The following is a 21,134-nucleotide window of genomic DNA, read 5'->3' on the forward strand; positions in this document are numbered from 1 at the left end:
GGGCCTGGCCTGCCAGTCTGCACACGTGGCCTCTGCAGGTCCGATGGGTCTGCTGTCTCCTGTCTGCCCAGCACCTCGGTTTACAGAGCATTTTCCAGGCTATTTTTCCCACTGTTGCTCACGACTCTGTTGCTCTGCGTATTGTGTAGAAAACCGGGGAATCCAGGGCTCAGAGAGGCCCTTCTTTGAGGGTCTCTAGGACTGGGGCTTTGAAGCCAGACAGATCTGAGTTCAAGTGTCTGGGCTCTGCCACTTGCCGGCTCTTTGACCTTGGACAACGCACGTTCTCTCTCTAGGCCTCAGTTTCCCCATCTGTTAAGGGCTGTAAGCTGTTGTGGGGCTTGATGGAGTACGGGCCACTCCATGGCAAGCAGGGGCTCTCGCTCATATCTCCTCCCCAACCCTGCCGGCCACCCCGCCCCCAGGTGACTAGTTTCTGGAGTTCGTAATACGCCCCTGGCCTGCGATCCCCGAAGCTGGGAGGGGATGCGCAGAATCCAGGATCCCTACTCTGGGGCAGGATGGAAACGGTGGGGCATGGGCTGGGCCCCGCGGTGAAGCCCTGGCCCTGCCCCCAACCTAACCTCCGCTCACACCCCCCTTGCTGGGAAAGTCGGCTGCGGCGTCTGTGCACCAGGCCCGCCTAATTGACTCAGAGCTGATAATCCAATTCCCCTCAGCTGCCTGGGCAGACACCACGGGCTGGCTGGGGGTGGGGATCGGGGTCCTGGCCGGCCTGGCGCTGGGCCCCACAGCAGCTGTGGGCAGAGCAGGGAGGTGGGGCTCAGGGTTCAGGGTCCCCAGACGGAGGAAGCAGTGGTCAGTGAGGTTCACGTTTTGGTACCAGATACTTAAATTGGTCTCCAGCCATGTGACCCAGCAGCAGTTGCTTCTGTCCTTTGAGCCCTGTCTATCCTGGGAAAGACGAGCTGGGCCTTCTGGGACCTTTCAGGGTCTCCCCCACCCCCACCCATGGAGCTGCAGTTGTCAGGTACCCAGCGTCTCCCCGGTGCCTCGAAGGGCACGTCACGGGCATCATCTCATTTAATTCTCACACCCCTTCGAGGAGGCAGGGGCATGATTCCCAGGTCACAGATGGGGACATGAGGCTCTGAGAGGGGAAATGACTGCCCCAAAGTCACACAGCCAGAGGCAGAGTTGGATTCAGGTCTGGCTGGCTCAGAGCCCACCCTACACCTCAGCCTGGAACTTCTTCACGCCCTGCCCAGCTCAATGTGCTGTCTGTCCCACCACCTCTTGCCTGCCTGGCGCTCAAATGGCAACACCCAGCCCAGGCCCTGGAGCATAGTAGGTGCCTAATAAATGTTTGAAAGAGTGGAAATGAATTGAGTGTCTGCTGGATGCCTGGAGGTGGGAGGTGAGGTGGGGGCAGTGGCCTCATCCCTTGCCAGGCCCGGCCAAGAGGCCACCTGGGAGGAGGATGTCTCAGGCTGGGACAAAGCCTGGGAAGAGTGTGCAGAGAGCTTCAGGGCCACATTTGCACATTAGTAGAAGGGGAATGGGGAGGAGTGTTCCAGAAGCAATCGCAGCACGAGGCCTGGAGGCTGGAATGTATGAGTGAGGTTGAGTGAGTGGAGGGGCTGGGGATAAGTCAGGGTCAGACTGTCAGGGCCTCAAGTGCCAGAACAAGTTTATTCCAGAAGCAGAGGGAGCCACTAAGGGTTTTGGAGCCCAGAGAGGAAGGCTGGGGGCAGGAGGCCTCAGAGAGCTGGCCCGGGGAGGTGTCTGGACCACTGGCCCACTTTGAGATTCTCAGCTCAGGGCCTGGCAGGGCCTTGACAAGGCAGCAGGAACAGGTGGGGAGGTGGGGACGAGGTCCCAGGGGAGGACAAGGCTGGGAACAAGTGGGGCCAGGTGAGAAGGAGCAGAGTTTGGTGGGCATTGTCAGACCTTGGGAGGACATGTAGAGGGGACTCAGAGCCAGAGAAGTTTCCAGGCCCCAGCTAGTCCTGGTCTTCCTCCTCCTTGGACCTTGTCCACACACACCCCTCTGCCTCAGCCTTGGACTCGGGTCCGACAGGCCTGGGTTTGCATTGTAGCCCTGAGACTTCCTCATTTTGTGACTTTTGCCAAGTCCCTTGGCCTCTCTGGGCCTTGGTTTTCTCATCTGTGAAATGGGTATGGGAGGATAGGAATGAGGAGTGGCCCAGCGGAGCTGCTGGCCCCATCAGGTTTTTACCTGTAGCTTCTCATGTCACACTCCCCACAGTCCTGCAGGGCAGGTACCTTCGTTAGCCCCGTTAGCTCAGGAAACAGGCTCAGAGGGGAAGTTACATGCACAACTTAGACATCGGTACAGCTTGTAAACGTGAAAACCAGAATTCAAACCCAAGTCCCTGCTGTTACCCATGGCACCAAACGTCTCCCAGAGGATGCCTGTGCACATTCCCAGTGTGGGGTGCGCCAGAGAAGAGCTGGGAGTCATTCCTGATGGGGCGCAGCAGAGGCAAAAGCCCAGAAGCTGTACCCACTGCCCTCCATTCCGGGCCTGCCATTTCCTGCCAGCCCTGGGCAGGCCCGAGATGGGTTGGGGAGGCTGAGGCCCCAGGTTCTCCTGTGTTCAGCCTCCCCCCGCTGTGGGCACCTCCTGGCACTATCACCCCAACTTCTGCCACCCCCACAGATCAACCTGGACGAGAGCATGCAGGTGGTGAGCAGGCGGGTGGTGACGGTGGCCTACGGGGAGCCCGTGCACCACGTCATGCAGTTTGACCCAGCAGACCCTGGTTACCTTTATCTGATGACGTCCCACCAGGTAAGGCTGGAGCCGCAGCTTGACCAGGCCCCTCGCAGGCTGAGCTCTCCTGCTTGCCAGGCCCTTGCACACGCTCTTCGTGCTCCTCCGCCGGGAGCACCCTCCTTCCCCATCCCCCCATACCTGCTGACTCTGCCTTGCCCTCCGCCTCCCAGCATAGACTTCACCTCTGCAGGGAAGCCTTGTCTCCCATGTCCCCCATTAGAGCGTCGAGCCTCAGTTTCCCCAGCCTCTCATGGCCTTGCCATGCTGACCATACTGCCTCCCCAAGGGAGGGGCCGGCAGCCTCACTGAGCTGGGCCCTTGCCTCCGCCCACAGATGGCCAGAGTGAAGGTCGCCGCCTGCAATGTGTACTCCACCTGCGGGGACTGCGTGGGTGCGGCGGACGCCTACTGTGGCTGGTGCACCCTGGAGACGCGGTGAGGGGCCAGCGGTAGTGGCTGGGCCAGGAGGGCAGTGGCGGGTGGGAGGAGCCGACCTGGGTCCTGACCCCGCGGTGGCGCTCCAGGTGCACCCTGCAGCAGGACTGCGCCAACTCCAGCCAGCAGCATTTCTGGACCAGTGCCAGCGAGGGCCCTGGCCGCTGTCCCTCCATGACTGTCCTGCCTGCTGAGATCGACGTGCGCCAAGAGTACCCAGTGAGTCTCGCAGGAGGCAGGACCCACCTCAGGACACAGGGCTGGGGCCTCCCTCCACCCAGCACCCAGACCCCAGGAGATGGAGACTCTTGCCCACAGTGCCCCAAGGGGCCTGGGGGCAAATAGTGAGAACAGTGACAATGACTGGGCTTCCCCGAGCACTTAGGAAGTGCCAGGCACATGTTGCGTCTGTGATGTGCACCTGTGAAGCCTCACACGACAATATGAAGTAGATGCTCTCAACAGCCCCATTTTGCAGACGAGGAAGCTGAGGCACGGAGAGGTGAAATGACTTGCTGGAGGTCACAGGGCCAGGGAGGGGTAGAGTTGGAATTTGAGCTCAAACCAGTGGGTTTCAGAGTCCCGGGAGGGAGGGGGCAAGGTGGCATTGGGAGGAGAGGGAGTCATCACCCTGCCCCTCTCCTCCCCCACCTTCTCCGAGCTCTCGCAGGCGAGCGGCTGAGGGGCCGGGTGCTATTTCTTGTTCTCAGGAACAGATAAACCTGCAGCGTGGGGCCAGGAGGGCCGTAGCAGTCAGCCTTGGCAGCTGGGGTGGGGGGAGCCCCAGGCCCAGTGAGGGGCAGGGCTGAGGGTCAGACAGGCCTGGGCCCCACCCAGCCTGCTCTCAGTGACTTCTCTGAGGAGGGGAGTCCTCACCTATCACCCTGGGGGTTCTGACGGCCTAGCTGGCCTGGTCTGCTCCGCATCTGGGGCTCCTGTGCCCCGTCCCCATCGTCACATATGACAGAGCCCTTCCGTCACCATAGCTCCTCAGGCAGACTGGGCATAGGTTCGTCCATTCATTCAGTCATTTGTCAGATATTATTGCGCACCTGCTGTGTGCCAGGCACAGTTCTAGACTCTGGGGACACATCAGTGACCACAATAAACCCCTGGCCCTTGAGGAGCTGACATGCTCGTTGGGGAGGGAGAATAGCAAGACACAGTGTCAAGGTGCTGGTAAGTGCTCTGCAGAGAAAGAAAGCACATGGCTGGCACGGGGGCTCCGCCTGTGGCCCCGGCACTCGGGGAGGCCAGGAGTTGGAGGCTGCAGTGATGATGATACCACTGCATTCCAGCCTTGGTGACAGAGCAAGACCCTGTCTCAAAGAAAACAGGAAGAAAAACACAGAGAGGGGCTGGGAGGCGAGTGGGGTGCTGTTTAGAGCAGTTTGGGGTGGGGGTGCTCACTGCACAAGATGCAAAGGAGGTAAGTCAAGGCAAGTGTCTGGGGAACAGTGTTCCAGGCAGAGGGAACTGCCAGCATGAAGGCCCTGAGGTGGGAACAAGGTCATGTGTTTGGGAGAGTATTGCGGGGTGGGGGCGGAGAGGTCACAGGGGCCAGATCATGCAGAGCCGTCTTGACCACTGTGAGATGATGAGTTTCATTTTGCAGATGGGGAGATGGGCTCAGAGGGTCACACGTGGGGTGTAGCCCTCTGGCCTCAGGTCCTGGCCACCCTCACCCCTTCCCCTAGGGGACCCTCAGGCAGAGCCAGACCCTGGGTTGGTCCTTGGCCTTAGGACAGGGGCAGGGCTGTGAGGGGCGCATGGCCAGCGCTGAGTGCCCATCGCCCCCAGGGCATGATCCTGCAGATCTCGGGCAGCCTGCCCAGCCTCAGTGGCATGGAGATGGCCTGTGACTACGGGAACAACATCCGCACTGTGGCCCGTGTGCCCGGCCCTGCCTTTGGCCACCAGATCGCCTACTGCAACCTCCTGCCCAGGGACCAGTTCCCGCCCTTCCCGCCCCACCAAGGTAAGCACCCTTGAGCTGTGGGCACAGTCCCCGGGGGCCATGATGGCGGAATCTCAGGCATGGGGACAGCAGGGGCTCCCGACACCACGGCCTCTGATGTTGGTGGAGATCACCCGCCCCCATGCCCTCTCCCCGGCTCCTCCTCCATTCCAGACCACGTGACCGTGGAGATGTCTGTGAGGGTCAACGGGCGGAACATCGTCAGGACCAATTTCACCATCTATGACTGCAGCCGCATGGGACAAGTGTACCCCCACACAGCGTGAGTGGGTTGGGGGGCTCATCTCCAGGTGGTGAGAGGAGGAACTGCATCCCCAGGGAAGGGTCTTTGCTCTCAGGGAGGAAAAATCATGGTGTCTTCCAGGTAGACAGGACTCTCGGTCATTTACTCACCAGCTCATTTATTCATTCGACAAACTCTTACCACCCAGTGCCTGGCCTCTGCAAACACCCAGGCTGGTAGGGGCAGAGAGAAGTGCTTTAATTACACTTAATTTAGTCCCCTAAAGGCTCTGCCAATCTAACTCCTCTTTGTATGCCTCTTGCAGCGGGGAGCTCACTATCTTACAGGGTGCCCAACCCCACCCAGGCAGCTCTGATGATGAGAAAGACCTTTCCTTGTTCTGCTTTCTGGGTCCCAGTTCCTGGGGGCAGGGACCAGGGCAGGGGCAGGGAGCCGAGTCTGAGAGGCCCCTTGTCTTCCAGCTGCACCAGCTGCCTGTCCGCACAGTGGCCCTGCTTCTGGTGCACGCAGCAGCACACCTGTGTCTCCAACTGGTCTCTCTGCGAGGCCTCCCCGAACCCCACGGTAAGCAGGAGGGGGACCCTCTCCACCTCTGCTGTTTGATTGCCTTTTTAAAAAATATGTCCTGTGTTGAGAATATTTCCGTGTCTTGGCATATTCTTCCCTGGTTTTGGGTTTAACAGCTGCGTGGGGCTCTTTACGCACCACAGCACATTTAACTGATCCTCTGTCGCTGGACACACCGCCCACTTCGTGTCTCCTTTTTACATTTCCTTTTAGGAGACAGGGTCTTGCCCTGTCGCCCAGGCTGGAGTGCAGTGGTGTGATCATAGCTCACTGCAGCCTTGAACTCCTGGGCTCAAGAGATCTCCCGCCTCAGCCCCCCAAGCTGCTGGGCGTGAGCCCCTGTGCCCGGCCTCTTTTTCGCATTTTAATATAGCCAGGACACTGTGCGGATGCTTCATTATTCCCTGAAGACCAAACCTTAGAAATGACATTTTAGGGTGGGAATGTGGCCATATTTTTACATCTTTAACTCAACTGGCCTCCAGGAAGCCTGAGCAATTCATGCTCCCGCCCACATAGGAGCACCCGCTGCCACCCATCGTGCCGATACGGGGTAGTGTTTAATTTTACCTTCAATATATTCATCAACCCCAGGCGGTTGTCCCTGAGGCCTAGGGAGGTGATTCACTTAAGGCCACCCGCCAGGAAGCATCAGACTTGGGCCTTGAACTCAAGTCCCTTTGGCTCTGGAGCCCCGTTCTCCCCTCTTCTGAAATCAGGGACTGGGTGGCAGGGCCCCTGGCCTCGGCTTGCCCGTGGGCGGTGGGGCCCGGGGGCGAGTGGTGCCGTGGCCCTCCCCAGGCTCTGCAGGCTGGCTGCGTGCTAGCCGGGGCCAGGCCCGCCCTGGCGCTGCGGAACGGCTGGATTTAATCAGTTAAACAGGAGCAGGGTCGGGGAGGCCAAAATATAAAAATGGGCATGCCACACACCTGCCCCTGGTGGGTTTCTGGGATGTGTTCTCTTGCCTCTCACCTTTCCCCAAAGAGCCTCTAGGGCCTCTCCAGCCTGTGCCAGGGATGACCAAATGGGATTCCTGGAACTTTGGCCAAGTGGGGTGTGCCAGGGTCCTTAGATCCCCTCAGTCCTCTCAGAGCTGGCAGCTGGGCCCCCGTTCCCTGTCAGGGCTGCGAGGGGCTCGGGTGAGGCCCAGGGCCCTGCCTGCAGCTCATCTCTCCAGGAAAGGGATGCTCCCACCCATTCTCCGATGGCACGACTCAGGCAGCCAATGTGAGGCCTGGGGCCCTGGCTCCCCGCAGAAAGAGGTTACTGGGGTCTGCCCTGGGGAAGCAGCACCAGCCGCAGAGCATCTGAAGCCCCGGCCTCCTGGCCCCGGGCTCAGAGAATCTCATCGGGAATCCTTGAAGCCCGTCCACCCCCAGCAGGTGCTAAGAAGGGGCTGCGTGGCCTCAGCCTGGACTCTGCTCTCGGCACCTCCCGCCTGATGCGCGTAACTGCTTTGAGGGAGAGTCCGGCAGGAGCAGTGCTTCACTCAAAGGGGCACATGGCTGGGCGCGGTGGCTCACGCCTGTAATCCTAGCACTCTGGGAGGCCAAGGTGGGAGGATCACTTGAGGCCATGAGTTCAAAACCAGCCTGAGCAAGAGCAAGACCTCATCTCTATCAAAAATAGAAAACAAATTAGCCAGGCATGGTGGTGCATGCCTGTACTCCCAGCTACCCAGGAGGCTGAAGCAGAAGGATCACTTGAGCCCAGGAGTTTGAGGCTGCAATGAGCTATGACAATGCCACTGCAGTCTATCCAGGGTCACAGAGTGAGACTGTGTCTCAAAAAAAGGAGAGCACAGTAATGTGGCTTCTGGCACTGGGGAAGAGCCCCAGAGTGGGCGTGTGGCTGAACCAGAAGGGAGCCCTGAGCCCTGGACCTCAGGATTCCTCAGTTGGGGCCCACCCAGGACTCCTGCTCTTGCTTGGGGACCCCATTTCAATCACCTCTCTTCCATCCAGACCCCAGCCCAGGACTGGGGACATGGTAGGGACTCAGGGACGTCACTGCGAAGCATTTGTGCTGGCAGCCTGCCTCTTTGTGCTCTAACCCAGAGGGGTGGTAGGGCAAGGAGGACCCAGCCTCGTCACCATCCATTCAGCATACATTGAGTGCCTTCTGTATGCCTCAGTCTGTACTAGACCCTGGGAAAGAACCCAGTTAGATACAGCCCTGCCCTCCCCATCATAAGCCAAGAGCCTGCGGAGTGAGTTGTGGCTGCGCCATCCTAGGTGACCTACTGAACCTCGCTATGCCTCTGTTTCCCCATCTGTGAAATGGGGCCTACCTCAAGGGCTGTGGTGGGGATCTGGAATGACACCTGTAAGGTACCAACTCTGTACTTGGCACATAGTAGGTGCTCACTAAAGGGCCACCACGCACCTTGGGAGCCGATGGCTACTGTGTGTGGGTGGGCCAGGGAGGACTTCTCTTGAGAGGGGACCTCAGTGTCTGGTCTCGAGAGGTGCCTAGGAGCTCACCAGCTGGGTGGTGTTTCCGTGGTAGCCCCCATCAGACCGCTGTCCCCCAGGTCTGCAGTCCTTCGGGCCAGGAGCTGGGGCGGGGGCGTGGCGGGAGCCTGTCTTAGAGGATTGCTGTAATCTAGCAGAGGAAGAGGCAGCCTGGGCCTGGGCCTGCAGGAGGCTCTGAACTGATGCTTAATTAGGCATTTAATTAAGTGCCAGTTAGCCGTAGAGGCGCCGTGCCTCTCTGGGCCGGCAGGCAGTGAGATCTGCACATCCACCTGGGTCCCTTGGGAGCTGGGAGCAGACGTGTCCCTCAAAGGGGGATGCTAGGAACTGAGTCGCCTATCACTTTCCACTGTCCCTCATGGTCCCCACATGAAGGAAGTGGGGATGCAGCTGGGAGGAGGGCTCTGGTTTTGGGGTGCAAACGAAGTGGGTGGACGTGTGCTCCATTTTCAGAGGCCTGAGGGATGATGTCGCCTTCCCGAGGTGGCTTCCTCAAGGCAGTATGACGTTGGGCCTTGGAAGCAAGGAGGGTCTGGGCAGATGAGGGGCGGGCTCCCTGGTGGGGACCCAGCGTGGACCACACAGCAGTGAACGGCCATCAGGAGCAGTTCAGAGAGAGGCTTGGTGGGAACATGGGAGGGGCCTGTGGGGTGTAGAAAAGTAGGGAGGGACCAGGTCAGGTGGATTCAGGGTCGCTGGGTCAATCAGTGCTCCTTGGGATTGGGACGTCAGCTCTCACCCCTCAAGCTTGGGAGGGACCACACGAGAGTCGCGAGGACTCCTCCAGCCTCGGTTTCCGAGCTGGCCCGTGAGGGAGCCATGCCCGCCCCACTCTGCTTTCCATGAGCTCCAGCCAGTGACAGGTGAGGCCCTCCGTGAAGCACGCGTACTGGCCCACATCAGGGTTCACTGTGGCCCTGTCCCCACTCCCACTGTCCTGCCTTCTCAGCCCTGCCTGGAGCACAGCCCGTCAGCCACAGGTTCCTGAGCCTGCAGGCAAGCCCTGTCCCATGCTCCAGCAAAGGGGAGCGGCCACTGGCCCATTCTGGGGCATTGATGGCTGGGGCTGGGATAGGAGAGGGGGGCCCAGATCCTTTGGTTCCAAGCAGGAAAAGCCCAGCCCGGACTGGCTTCAGTCCCACAGAATTAATTGGCTTATGCCAGTAAAAAGTCTAGGGTTGGCATCACCTTCAGGCACAGCTGGATCCAGGAGTTCCAACAATGCCAGCAAGGGCCTCCCGCCCCTCTGGGTGGGCTCCCTGCTCAGACAGGCCCTCCCCTCTTGGCCAGCAAGGAGGCCTCAGCAGCTTGGGACGGGCTTCTGACATCACCCAGCCCTGCAGCCCCAGGAAACCAGAAGAGCTTCTGTCCCTCCCCAGTTCGCAGAAGTCCTGTAGTTGAGGCTCAGTGGCTGAACTGGGGTCACATGCACTTCCTGAGCCATTTGCTGAGGCCAGGCTGGGCTGGGGGCACCTGCCTGTCCCTGGGCTGGGGAGTAAGATCAGTCTTCCCGACCACAGGCCTGTGAGGGGAGATCTGTCCAAGGCAGACAGACTTGGGGGCAGATGGTGGGGGCTGGAGGTCACACCAGCTGGCCCCATGGAGGCACAGCAGACACAGCCAGGGCAAGGGGGTGAGGTGGCGGGCAGGCGCCTTAGGAGGGCAAAGATGTGTCAGTACTATCAGCCTCGGTTCCACTCTGTAGAAAGGGCACAAGCATCCAAGTGGCCACAGGTTACAAGCAGTCGCAGGGAGTGAGGTGGCACTAAGGGACAGTCCCATTATCATTCACTCCTCCTGCCCCGACCCTCAGCCCTGGCCCCTCCAGTTGGCCACCTACTCCCGGGGGGTGGTGCTGGGAAGATAGAGATGCTGGGCGCCCAGCCGGCTGCAGAGCACCCGTGGCAGCATCTGGGAAACTGACTAGAGACAATGCGGGTTCCACTCCCTGGGATTCCACGGGATTCCCACACAGCACAGGACAGCAGCCTGGGGTCTGCAGGGAGCCTGGGGGTGGGGTTTTGCCTGGAAAAGCCCCATGATGTAGGTGAGAACACGGAGGCCCAGCGAGGGGTGGCACCGTATGTGTTCACACAGGGAGCTGGACACCAGCTGCTACCACCCAACCCTTTCGGCCAGCTCAGGAGGCCCCGCCCAGCCGAGGGCCCTGTGGTCTGCACCAGGCGCTGTCCCCAGGGGGGACACTCTGTCCTCATGGTCAGTGAACTGTCTGGACGACCCCAGCGTTCCTGCACTCCCCATTCCACCTCGGGCAAACCGCTGTGCTTCCCTGCGCTTCCGTGGCCGTCTGCGAAATGGGCGTGAGGCTCATGTCGCCCTCACAGGGTGTCGGGAGGAGGGCTTGGTGAATGAACACGGTGCAGAGTGCTGGGGACTGTCCCGGCACAGTGAGGCTGCGTGAGCTGCTGGCTCCATTTTATCATTATCATCACTTATGTTCTTGGCGTTGGCATCCCCTCCAGGTGGGCTTTGTGCTGGGGTCCCTGAGAGGAGTCGGAGCTCCCTGTCTGCTTGAGAATAAAGAGGAAAGAGCCCAGGAAGGCCCCCAGGCGTGGGGACTTTATCACTAGCGCTTTCTCAGCATCAGGCTGCCCGGCGCCTCCCACTGAATCCTCCTACCTCTTCTCTGAAACGCGCCTGTGTGACCCTCCTCGTGTTTCCACCGCAGAGCCCCCGGGACTGCCCCCAGACCCTGCCCTCGCCCCTGGCGCCTGTGTCTACTGGCGGCTCCCAGGACATCCTGGTGCCTCTAGCCAACGCCGCCTATTTCCAAGTAAGTAGAGGCCAGGCCAGACCCGGGTGGGGGCGGGAGGGGCCGGGAGCGCGCAGCCCACTCACCGTGGCCCGTGCCCGGGATGGTGTCCCTGCTCTGGCGCCTGCGTGGGCTTTGCTTTTCTTCCTCTAAGTATCCAGGTTCCCTGTGAGAAAGCCCCGCTCCGGTTGCACGGCCGGGAAAGGGAAGAGGTGGTGAGGGCCAGGCCTAGGCTGCTGCGCGTTGGGCCCCACCCTGCCCTGCCCCTAGGCTGAGCCTGCCTGCTCAGTTGGTGGCGTCTGTGTCTTCCCTGGAGAGTGATCGGAGAGCCCCTTATCCACACCATTCCCCATTGTCCCGTGAGGCCGGGGGGTGGGGGGGTGCGGGGGGTAGATGACACCAAGTCACACGGCATAGGGACTTACCCAGGACTCCCAATCCAGTGCTCTGCTCAGCCCTGCACCAGCCCCACTCCCATCTCGGTGGGGGAGGGTACACAGCAGCCCCTTTCTGGGCCCCTCCTGGAGGAGCGTCCTGGGTGGGAAGCGTTGACAAGTCCTGGAAGCCTGCCAGCCACCCCCTCCCCGGCTCCCTGGGACTCGCCATCTGTCACTCCCACGAGGAGCTGAGGCCCATGAGGTTTGTCACACGTGGGGGCCACGTGCCAGGCATCTGGGAGGTGTCATGGAGCCTTGTGGAAGGGGCCGGAGCCCTGGGAGGGCTGGGGAGGAGCCTGCCCTCCGCCCTCAAGCCCCACCCTGCAAGGCTTGGGGCAAGAGCCTCCAGGAACAGCAAGGGGCCTGGGCGGGTAGGAAGGGCAGTTCGGCCCCCCTGGGCCGGGCTACAGGAGCCTGGGACGAAGAGGCCCAAGGCCTGATTGGAGTCCTGGCTGATTCTTTCCAGCTGTGTAGTGGGCGAGTCTGCTCTCACTGAGCCACAGGGATCCCTTACCCTCCTGCCCCAAGGCCTGCTCTGGAACACGGAAGGCTGGCGCGGGGGTGGGGCCTGGGCTCCGCTGCAGCCCTGTTTGCTGAGCCTACACCCTGGGAGCCCTAGAACAGGCTGGATCTGCTGCCCAGAGATAGCCCAGGACCCTGAGGACAGACCCGCTTCCAGCTCAGCGCAGCAAGGGATCAAGGGGTTTTTGGTCCTGGCAACCGCCACTTTCCTGTATTGGCTTCCGGGGTGGGTCCCAGAAAGGGGAACGTTGACTTGCTTTCTCCTTAGGGGGGGTCCCATCTCCCAAGGAGAGGCGCAGAAACAGGGAGCCCTGCCACGCAGCTGCCTGGGGGCATGGCTTAATCCCTGAAACCTGAGTTGTTCACTCAGCAAACACTTACTGATGCTGCTTCCCAGAGGGCAAGATGAGACTGGGGAATCGAGCCCTGTTCATTCATTCAACAAATATTTCTTGAACACCTCCTGTATACTAATAATAGCAAGCATGTATTAGGCACCTATAGTGTGCAGCCCACTAAGATACATGATCTCCAGTTTCCTCAGTGACCCCGCAAGGTAGGGAAGCCTATTCCTGTTGTACATTTAAGAAAACCAAAGCTCAGAGCGGTAGAGCGACTTGCGTAAGGTCACACAGCTACGAAGTAGCAGAGGTGGGATTTGAACCCAGGCCTGAGTGAGGTAGAACCTGAGATTTTCTACCTGCTTGAAGGCGGGTGTTAGAGGGGCCCCTCCCCACCGATTGAGGAGACAGGTGTAAACAGAGCCAGGGCAAGGGGCTAAGGGCGGTGCCTGACACAGGGCGGCGGGCAGGCTTTAGGAGCTTCATAGAGCCCCCAGCACACACCCAGATAGTCACTGCTGAGTGAGGGAATGCGCGATCAAATGAGGGGCGCCCTGATTCGAGCGGAGCATCTGGGAAGGCTTCAGAGTGTGGGCTGTTTGAGCTGGAACTTGAAGGCTGAGTTTTGCTGGTGGTGAAAAGGGAGACGGGTTGTTGGGTGGAGGAGGGGGTTGGGCAAGCCCAGGCAGGAGAGTTTGTGCCATGGGGAAGGGTGTGTTGGCCTGTCTAGGGCATGGCCTTATAGGGCAGAGGTGGAGAGGCCCTGCCTCAGGCCACTGGGGGATATTGGAGAGGCTTTTCTCTTTCCCCCCAAAACAGGGTCTCACTCCAGTGCCCAGCCTGGAGCGCAGTGGCGTCATCAAAGCTCACTGCAGCCTCGAACTCCTGGCTCAATGATCCTCCCACCTCTGCCTTCCGAAGTGCTAGGATTACAGGAGTGAGCTACGGCACCCAGCCAAGAGGCTTTTAGTGGCACAGAGAGCACAAGGCCAAAGTTCTGGGTGTTCGTGCACCCCTGGTCTCCCTCAAGCATTGAACATTATGTCCAGGAAGGGAATTCTGGGGCATGGTGCAGCCCAGCAAAAGGCCTGACAGTGGGACCCAAGCCCACCTTTTAGGGCAGCAGTCTGTGATGTCCTGTGGGACTTGGAGGGCAGTGAGGGTAAGCTTGGCTCTCCTCAGACCCCCTTTGCCCTCTCTGTTTCCCACAGGGTGCAGCCCTAGAGTGTAGTTTTGGGCTGGAGGAGATCTTCGAGGCTGTGTGGGTGAACGAATCAGTTGTACGCTGCAACCAAGTGGTGGTGAGTGGTGTGGCTCCAGCAGGGGCGTGGCAGGGGTCGGCCCGTAGAAGTTTGGATGCTGCACCCTTTCCTGCCCACCCTACCCCACCACCCTTTGGGCTCCCATCCCAACAGCCCTGCCCTCATCTGTCTCCATAACGACCCATAGCGGTGACCGGGACACCACCCAGGCCTCTCATGCTCTTTCCCATGCTTTTGCAGCTGCACACAGCCCGGAAGAGCCAGGTGTTTCCACTCAGCCTCCAGCTAAAGGGGTGGCCAGCCCGTTTCCTGGACAGCCCTGACCCCATGACAGGTGGGCACCCCCACCCGCTCCACATGGCCACGGGGGACTCTGCACAGTGGGTGGGGCTGTGCCTTGGGGGACTCATTTTGGTGGTCGCCACAGTGCCAGGTCCTGCCCTCAGGTTCCCCATTTCACACGCAGACTTGGGTCCCAGCCCTGCCACTCTGCCAGGCCCCAGGCCCTCGAGCATCTCCACACCGATGGCTGCGCCATTTCTGTGACTTACTAGCCCTTAACCTTTCTGTGTCCGCATGTGAGACAGGGCCACAGTCACTTCACAGAGGGCTTGATGGGGATTTGCTGAGCTGATGTACAGCAGCCTTGAGAACAGTGTCTGTGGTGTCAGCACCCCCGAAGGGTGGGTGGTGCCGCTACTGCTAGGACATGCATTGAGTCAGCGCTCCAGGGGCCTGTCTGTCCATGGGGAGTCTTAGACGTTCCTGGTGGACCTGGGGCCCTCCCGATTCCCACCAGGAAGGCCACAGAGAGGCCCCAGAACATTCCCGTACACCTCAGACCCCAGAGAACCCTCCCTGCCCTCCTCCTTGGGCCACTCGAGGGTTTGACGCCCCAGTGTCCTCAGGGCCTTCATTGTTCAGGGGTTCCCCAGCATCCCGGGGCCCTGCTGGGGTTAATCCGACCACCAAGGCCTGGGTGTGAATCCCAGCTCCACCGCTCACCGGCTATGTGAGCTTGGGTAAGTCACTCCTCCTCTCTGAGCCTCAGTCTCCTATCTGTAAAATGGGGCTAATCAATAGCTCCCACCCAGTCGAATCACCATGAGGAGGAAGGAGGCCAGTGAGACTGTGACCACCCTGTGCTTGGCACAGGCCCAGGGCTTTGGAGAAGGTGCTAAGAACCTCACGGGGTCTTGACCCTCAGAACCAGGACCTGCCTCTGGGTGGGGTGCCACAGTGAGAGGGTGCAGACATTCGGTGAGAGTGAAGGGGACAGTGGAGATGGGGGCGGGAGCTGCAGAGTGGGGCTGACTCATGCCGCCCCATGTCTCCCCCAGTTGTGGTCTACAACTGCGCCATGGGCAGCCCCGACTGTTCCCAGTGCCTGGGCCGTGAGGACCTGGGTCACCTGTGCATGTGGAGTGACGGCTGCCGCCTGCGGGGGCCCCTGCAGCCCCAGCCTGGCACCTGCCCTGCCCCTGAGATCCGTGCGGTAAGCATGTCCCGGGGAGGCTCACCGCGCCCACACGCCTGCACAGGCACATGCGCGGTGCCCCATGCGGGTCCCGCGTCCTCGAGGTCCTGGGCACACGCCCAGGCGCGCACCTGTGCCGTCACCTGCAAAGCCAATGAAGTGCCCCACCCCATGGAGCGGATGCTTTAGCGGGGGAGGTGGGCGGTAATGAGCGAGGAAATGAGTAAATTATGCTTAGGACGTAGTAAGTGCTATGGAGAAAAACTGCAGGCCAGGGGCATCGGAAACACGGGGTGGAAGAGACGCCGGGGGCTGAGTGTCGCCGTTTTTATGGCAAAGTCCAGGAAACCTTGGCCATATGATAATAATTGAGGCCACCAGTGAGTCCCCAGCCTCCATTTTAATTAAGAGAAAGACCCAGGGAGGATTCTGATTGCTCAGGTGCCCACCTCAGGCTGTGGGTGGGACACAGCTCCTGCGGTCAGACACGGCCACTGGGGGCTGCCCTTGGCGTCCCCCAGGAGACCCCCTGAGTGGCGTCCCCAGCCCCACGTGGGCTCAGTAATGCGCACGCACACCCTCACCATGAGCCCAGGGCCCGGCAGCCCAGCCCTCCCCGCACCTCCCTGGGCGCGTGTGGCCGTGGGAAGGAAATCTGTGGCGCCCCAGCCTCAGAACCCCCTCCGCCCCCTCTGGTCACCTGGCAGATTGAGCCCCTGAGTGGCCCCCTGGATGGTGGGACCCTGCTGACCATCCGTGGCAGGAACCTGGGCCGGCGGCTCAGCGACGTGGCCCACGGCGTGTGGATTGGCAGCGTGGCCTGTGAGCCGCTGGCCAACAGATACATGGTGTCGGAGCAGTGAGTAGCCGGCAGTGCCCCGGCCCCCCCACTCTGCTCCCCTCTAGAACCTCTTGCATCAGGGCCCCCCGGGCTTTGCCTGGGCCGTTTCTGCTTGGGACAGTCCTCTTCGTCCCTCTAGACCCGGCTGCGATGCCCACTCCTCTCGGAAGCCCTCCTGTGCGCCCCTGGCCCAGCCTGCCTTGCACATAGCCCGATGACAACAGCGTGCAGTTAAGAGGGCTTGGGGGCGTCCGGCGTGGCTGAAGATGTGGGTCCACAGCTGTTGGGCCTGGCCCAAAGGGGCCCCAGGAAATGTTTGTGGGCAGGAAGGAGCTGGATTTCCATGGTCAGGCTTGTAGATAAGCCCTCAGTGTACCAGCCAGTAAGCGAGCTCGCGATCAGACGCCATCTCGTCCACCCCTTGTCGTACAACTGCACAACTGTGGGAAACTCGTGGGGTGGGGTGGGCCCCTGAGCCTGGCACCAGGGTGGCCCTTGGGGGGCCCGGGACCCGCCAGCTGCTGCCGCTGACCATGGCTGCCTCCACTCAGGATCGTGTGTGCCACGGGGCCGGCCCCGGGGCCGTTCTCAGACGTGGTGACGGTGAACGCCTCCAAGGAGGGCAGGTCACGGGAGCGCTTCTCGTACGTGGTAAGGAAGGCCACAGCCCACCACCTGGCCCACCCCCCACGCACGCCCCCGCGGCCTACCTCGAGGCCTGACCGCCTGCCTTCCTCCCCACAGCTGCCCCTGGTCCACTCCCTGGAGCCTGCCGTGGGCCCCAAGGCAGGCGGCACCAGGATCACCATCCTCGGGAGCGACCTCCATGTGGGCTCCGAGCTCCAGGTCTTGGTGAACGACACAGAGCCCTGCACAGAGCTCGTGTAAGTCCCCGGGCCCGACTCGGAGAAACCCATGGGGTTGGGGGCTGACAGGCTGGGGGTGACATCCTCGCACCAGGTATCACCCAGGTCTTCATTGGCTGTGTCCCCTTGGGCAAGCCCCGTCCTTCTCTGAGCCTCAGCTTCCTCGCCTGGTAAGGACAGTACCAGTGAGCTATGGACGGTGCTTGTGCCCAGCATGCAGTAGGTGCTCCGTAAGTGGCAGCTGCGGTGAAGATGTGATGACTGCACACACTCTTAGATCCCCTGGCTGGCCCAGGGTGTGGTTAGTGCCAGGGGCATCGTCTGGAGCCTCTTGGTGAAATACCTTTGTCTTTATTATGTACTTACTGTGTGCCAGGCCCACCGATGGGCATTGCTGGGGACACCAAGATGAGCCCAAAACAGCCCTCGAGAGAAAGGTGGACACACCCACAGGAAATAAGAACATCCCGTGGGTCCAGGGTTGGGAGAAAAGTGCTTCCAGGGCTCTGAGGGGACAGCCCTCTCTAGGGGGGAAAGGGATGGGAGAGTAGATCTGAGGGGCCTCCTGGAGGAGGTGGGATGAGGCAAAATTAGGAAGTCCAGCAAGGTCCCAGAGGACAAGGGAAGGTGAGCGTGGGGAGGACAGCCTGAGCACGCGGTGGCAGTGAGGAGGAAATGGCTGGGCGTTAACGGGCCTCTGTCAGACGGGGCAGAGATGAAGTTGGGACCAGTCGGGGGGACCTTGAACCTGGGCCAAACACTTGGGCCTGTGCCCTGGAGCGTGGGGGCATCGGCAGTGGGTGGCAGTGGGTGGCAGGCCCCGCTAACAACGCCCGCTGCCCCCACAGGCGCACGGACAGCAGCATCACCTGCACCATGCCCGGGGGGACGCTGCCAGCCGCCGTGCCCGTGTGCGTGCGCTTTGAGCGCCGTGGCTGCGTGCGCGGCAACCTGACCTTCTGGTACATGCAGAACCCGGTCATCACGGCCATCAGCCCCCGCCGCAGCCCCGTCAGGTGAGGACCCCATCCGTGCCCCCGGCCAGGCCTCCCTCTCTGGGGCAGCAGGTGGGCTGACGGGTCTCGCTGCCCCCGACAGTGGCGGCAGGACCATCACAGTGGCTGGCGAGCGTTTCCACATGGTGCAGAACGTGTCCATGGCCGTGCACCACATCGGCCGGGAGCCCACGGTGAGGGGCCGGGTGCCTGATGGTGGGAGGTGGGCCGGGGGCCCTGACTGACAGGCCTCCTCGGGGTGCATCTCCTCATCCGTCTGCCTCTCTCTGCCTGCCCTGGTCTCCGTCTCTCCGTCACGGGGCCCTCCCTGCCCCTCTTTCTCTCCGTTTCCATAAACCTCACTCTCCCCATCTCTCCATGTCTGTCTGTCCATCCCGTGTCCCTGGCCTTGGCCCCGGTGCTCCTACGCCAGCTCTGCAAGGTTCTCAACTCCACCCTCATCACTTGCCCGTCTCCCGGGGCCCTGAGCAATGCGTCGGCGCCCGTGGACTTCTTCATCAATGGCCGGGCCTACACGGACGAGGTGGCCGTGGCGGAGGAGCTGCTGGAGCCCGAGGAGGCGCAGCGGGGCAGCGGGTTCCGCCTGGACTACCTCCCCAACCCGCAGTTCTCCACCGCCAAGAGGGAGAAGTGGATCAAGCACCACCCCGGCGAGCCTCTCACCCTAGTCATCCACGTGAGTGTGGCGGGTACCAGGTGGGCGGGAGCGAGCCGTGGGGCTCGGCTGTGGGCCTCAGCCAGCATCTCCCGCAAGCGCCCCCTCTGCACCCACAGAAGGAGCAGGACGGCCTGGGGCTCCAGACCCATGAATACCGCGTCAAGATTGGCCAAGTGGCCTGCGACATCCAGATTGTCTCGGATAGAGTCATCCACTGCTCAGTCAACGAGTCCCTGGGCGCGGCCGAGGGGCAGCTGCCCATCACGGTGAGTGCAGGGGGCACTCAAGGCAGAGGCGGACCCGGCCCCCAGACCTGCCCCATCTGCTGAGCATCTGCGCCCAGCCCAGCACTCACTGAGCATTTGCACGCTCAGTAGCTTAGGCAAGCGAAGCAAAGCAGAGCTTTTCATCCCCACTTGACAGATGAGGAAACTGAGGCCCACGAACTTAGTGACCTGCTCAAGGCCAATGATCAGCCCCATCTGGGCCTGGTGGGCCTGGACTTTCAGAAACCAGAGGTTGCCCCCATCCCACTTGGTGTCCCACTTAGAGCCTGGGCTGCCAGTCATCATGTAAAGCACGGAGAGAGGGGAAGCAGGAGGAACAGAGAGGGCCCAGAAAGTGGCCTCTTCTGCATTATATCTACTTGCATGCTTCCTAGGATGGGGAGCTCACTCTCTCCCAGGCAGCACATGCCGCCCCAGGATGGCTCCCTTTTCACTCACACCTCAGTCCCATCCCTGCCCTGTGAGTCCTCACACCCCACCTGCCCCCTGGTCCCAGGGCAGCCCTACAGATACTTGGTGACCGCATCCAGGCCCCATGGACCAGCCTCCTCTGGCTCCTCTGCTACTGCTTCCAGCCTGTAGCAATAATCACAGCCCCCTGTATTGAGTCTCGCCTCTGTGCCAGACCCAGGACCAAGGTGACAAGCAGCACCTCATTTACCCCTCACAGTGTCCCCAGGAGGTGGACATGGCTATCTCTGTGTTAGGGATGTGACATCTGAGGCTCAGAGAGGTTAGATGACTTGCCCAAGCCCACACAGTGAGTGAGGAGAGGAGCTGAGGTGTAAGTCCAAGAAACCTCAACCCCCTTCCCCCACCTCTGCAGATCCAGGTAGGGAACTTCAACCAGACCATCGCCACGCTGCAGCTGGGGGGTAGCGAGACGGCCATCATCATGTCCATCGTCATATGCAGTGTCCTGCTGCTGCTCTCCGTGGTGGGTAAGGAGCCCCACCCTCGGGCCCGGTGGGGGGCAGACTTGCCCACCTTGCCCCGGCCCCTCTGAAGACTGGCAGATAGGAGGAGGCAGGATGAGCTGGGGGCACAGCTTGAACAAAGGCTTGGAGGTGGGAACAGGTTAGGCACCCAGAGGCGGAGGCAGGTGTGCCCGCGTGATGGTACCAATGGCTGGCAGACGGTAGATGTTGGGGGGACGTGCTGGGCCCAAGCCATGGGCCCTGAATGCCGGGTAGAGGCATTTGGAACCATGTTCTCCAGTCAGTAGGGAGCTACTAAAGGTACTTAAGAGAGGGTTGTTCAGGGAAGGTTAACCTAAGTGTCTGGGGGCTATGCCAATGTTAATGGTTACAAAAGTAACGTACTCAGTGTAGCAGAGAAGTGGCAACCCTCACTCATCGCAGGAGGGAATGTGAAATGGTGCAACCAAGTTGGAAAACACTTTGGCAGTTCCTCGAAATGTTAACACAGAGTTGCACTGTGACTCAGCAACTTCACTCCTAGGTGTCTGCTGGAGAGAAATGGAAAACGTGTCCACACAAAAACGTGTCCACAAATGTTTATAGCATTGTTATTTATAACCAAGAGGTCACAACAACCCAAATCCCTATCAGCTAGTAAGTGGATAAAATGTGATACGAGTACATGCTAGGATATCACTCAGCCAAAAGGAGTCGGGTACTGACATGCTACATCCTGAATGAGCCTCGAGAGCAGGATGCTAAATGAAGGAAGCTGCTTATGCTGTGTGACTCCCCCTCCATGAAGTGTCCAGATACATGCTGTGTGACTCCCCCTACATGAAATGCCCAGAATGCACAAAGCCACAGAGACAGAAGCTGGTTCGTGGTTGCAGGGGCTGGGGGAGGGGCACGGAAGTGACGGCTTCATGGATGCGGGTCTTCTTGGGGCTACAAAAATGCTCTAAAATTAGTGCTGGTGGTTGTACGGCTCTGTGCCTATACTAAAAACCATTGAGTTATACACTTTAAATGGATGGAGTATATGATGTGTGCATTACATCTCAACACAGCTATTTTTAAAAATGAGTATATTCAATGCACAAAATTCTAGAGAACCCTGGGAAAAGATAAAAGGAAAAAAATACCATCATTAATACCCTGTGTATTTTCGTATATTTCCTTTCAGTCTCTTTTCTAAAAATAGTACATATATAAAATATTTTACACATTATACATATATATATGCACCCCCTTTCCCCCAAAAAGGATTATACT

The 21,134-nt window shown here is 60.2% G+C and overlaps 1 protein-coding gene across 2 annotated transcripts in view; it reads left to right on the forward strand.

Annotated features, from left to right (window-relative positions):
• PLXND1 (plexin D1) overlaps positions 1-21,134 on the forward strand; it is a 51,870-nt gene that overhangs the window by 18,073 nt on the left and 12,663 nt on the right. The window contains exons 3-20 of one of the 2 annotated variants that reach the window (XM_012655170.1): positions 2,645-2,776; positions 3,096-3,196; positions 3,286-3,415; positions 4,997-5,174; positions 5,328-5,436; positions 5,880-5,982; positions 11,149-11,253; positions 13,744-13,833; positions 14,035-14,128; positions 15,135-15,289; positions 15,979-16,130; positions 16,664-16,763; positions 16,857-16,996; positions 17,827-17,994; positions 18,077-18,167; positions 18,407-18,670; positions 18,769-18,918; positions 19,766-19,880. In XM_012655170.1, the coding sequence (XP_012510624.1) occupies positions 2,645-2,776; positions 3,096-3,196; positions 3,286-3,415; positions 4,997-5,174; positions 5,328-5,436; positions 5,880-5,982; positions 11,149-11,253; positions 13,744-13,833; positions 14,035-14,128; positions 15,135-15,289; positions 15,979-16,130; positions 16,664-16,763; positions 16,857-16,996; positions 17,827-17,994; positions 18,077-18,167; positions 18,407-18,670; positions 18,769-18,918; positions 19,766-19,880 (2,377 nt within the window). The remainder of the gene's footprint in view (positions 1-2,644; positions 2,777-3,095; positions 3,197-3,285; positions 3,416-4,996; positions 5,175-5,327; positions 5,437-5,879; positions 5,983-11,148; positions 11,254-13,743; positions 13,834-14,034; positions 14,129-15,134; positions 15,290-15,978; positions 16,131-16,663; positions 16,764-16,856; positions 16,997-17,826; positions 17,995-18,076; positions 18,168-18,406; positions 18,671-18,768; positions 18,919-19,765; positions 19,881-21,134) is intronic. The other variant, XM_012655171.1, reaches the window with a different exon arrangement.

Source organism: Propithecus coquereli, unplaced genomic scaffold (assembly GCF_000956105.1).
Source record: "Propithecus coquereli isolate 6110/MARCELLA unplaced genomic scaffold, Pcoq_1.0 Scaffold461, whole genome shotgun sequence".
In the NCBI taxonomy this organism is placed as follows: domain Eukaryota; kingdom Metazoa; phylum Chordata; class Mammalia; order Primates; family Indriidae; genus Propithecus; species Propithecus coquereli.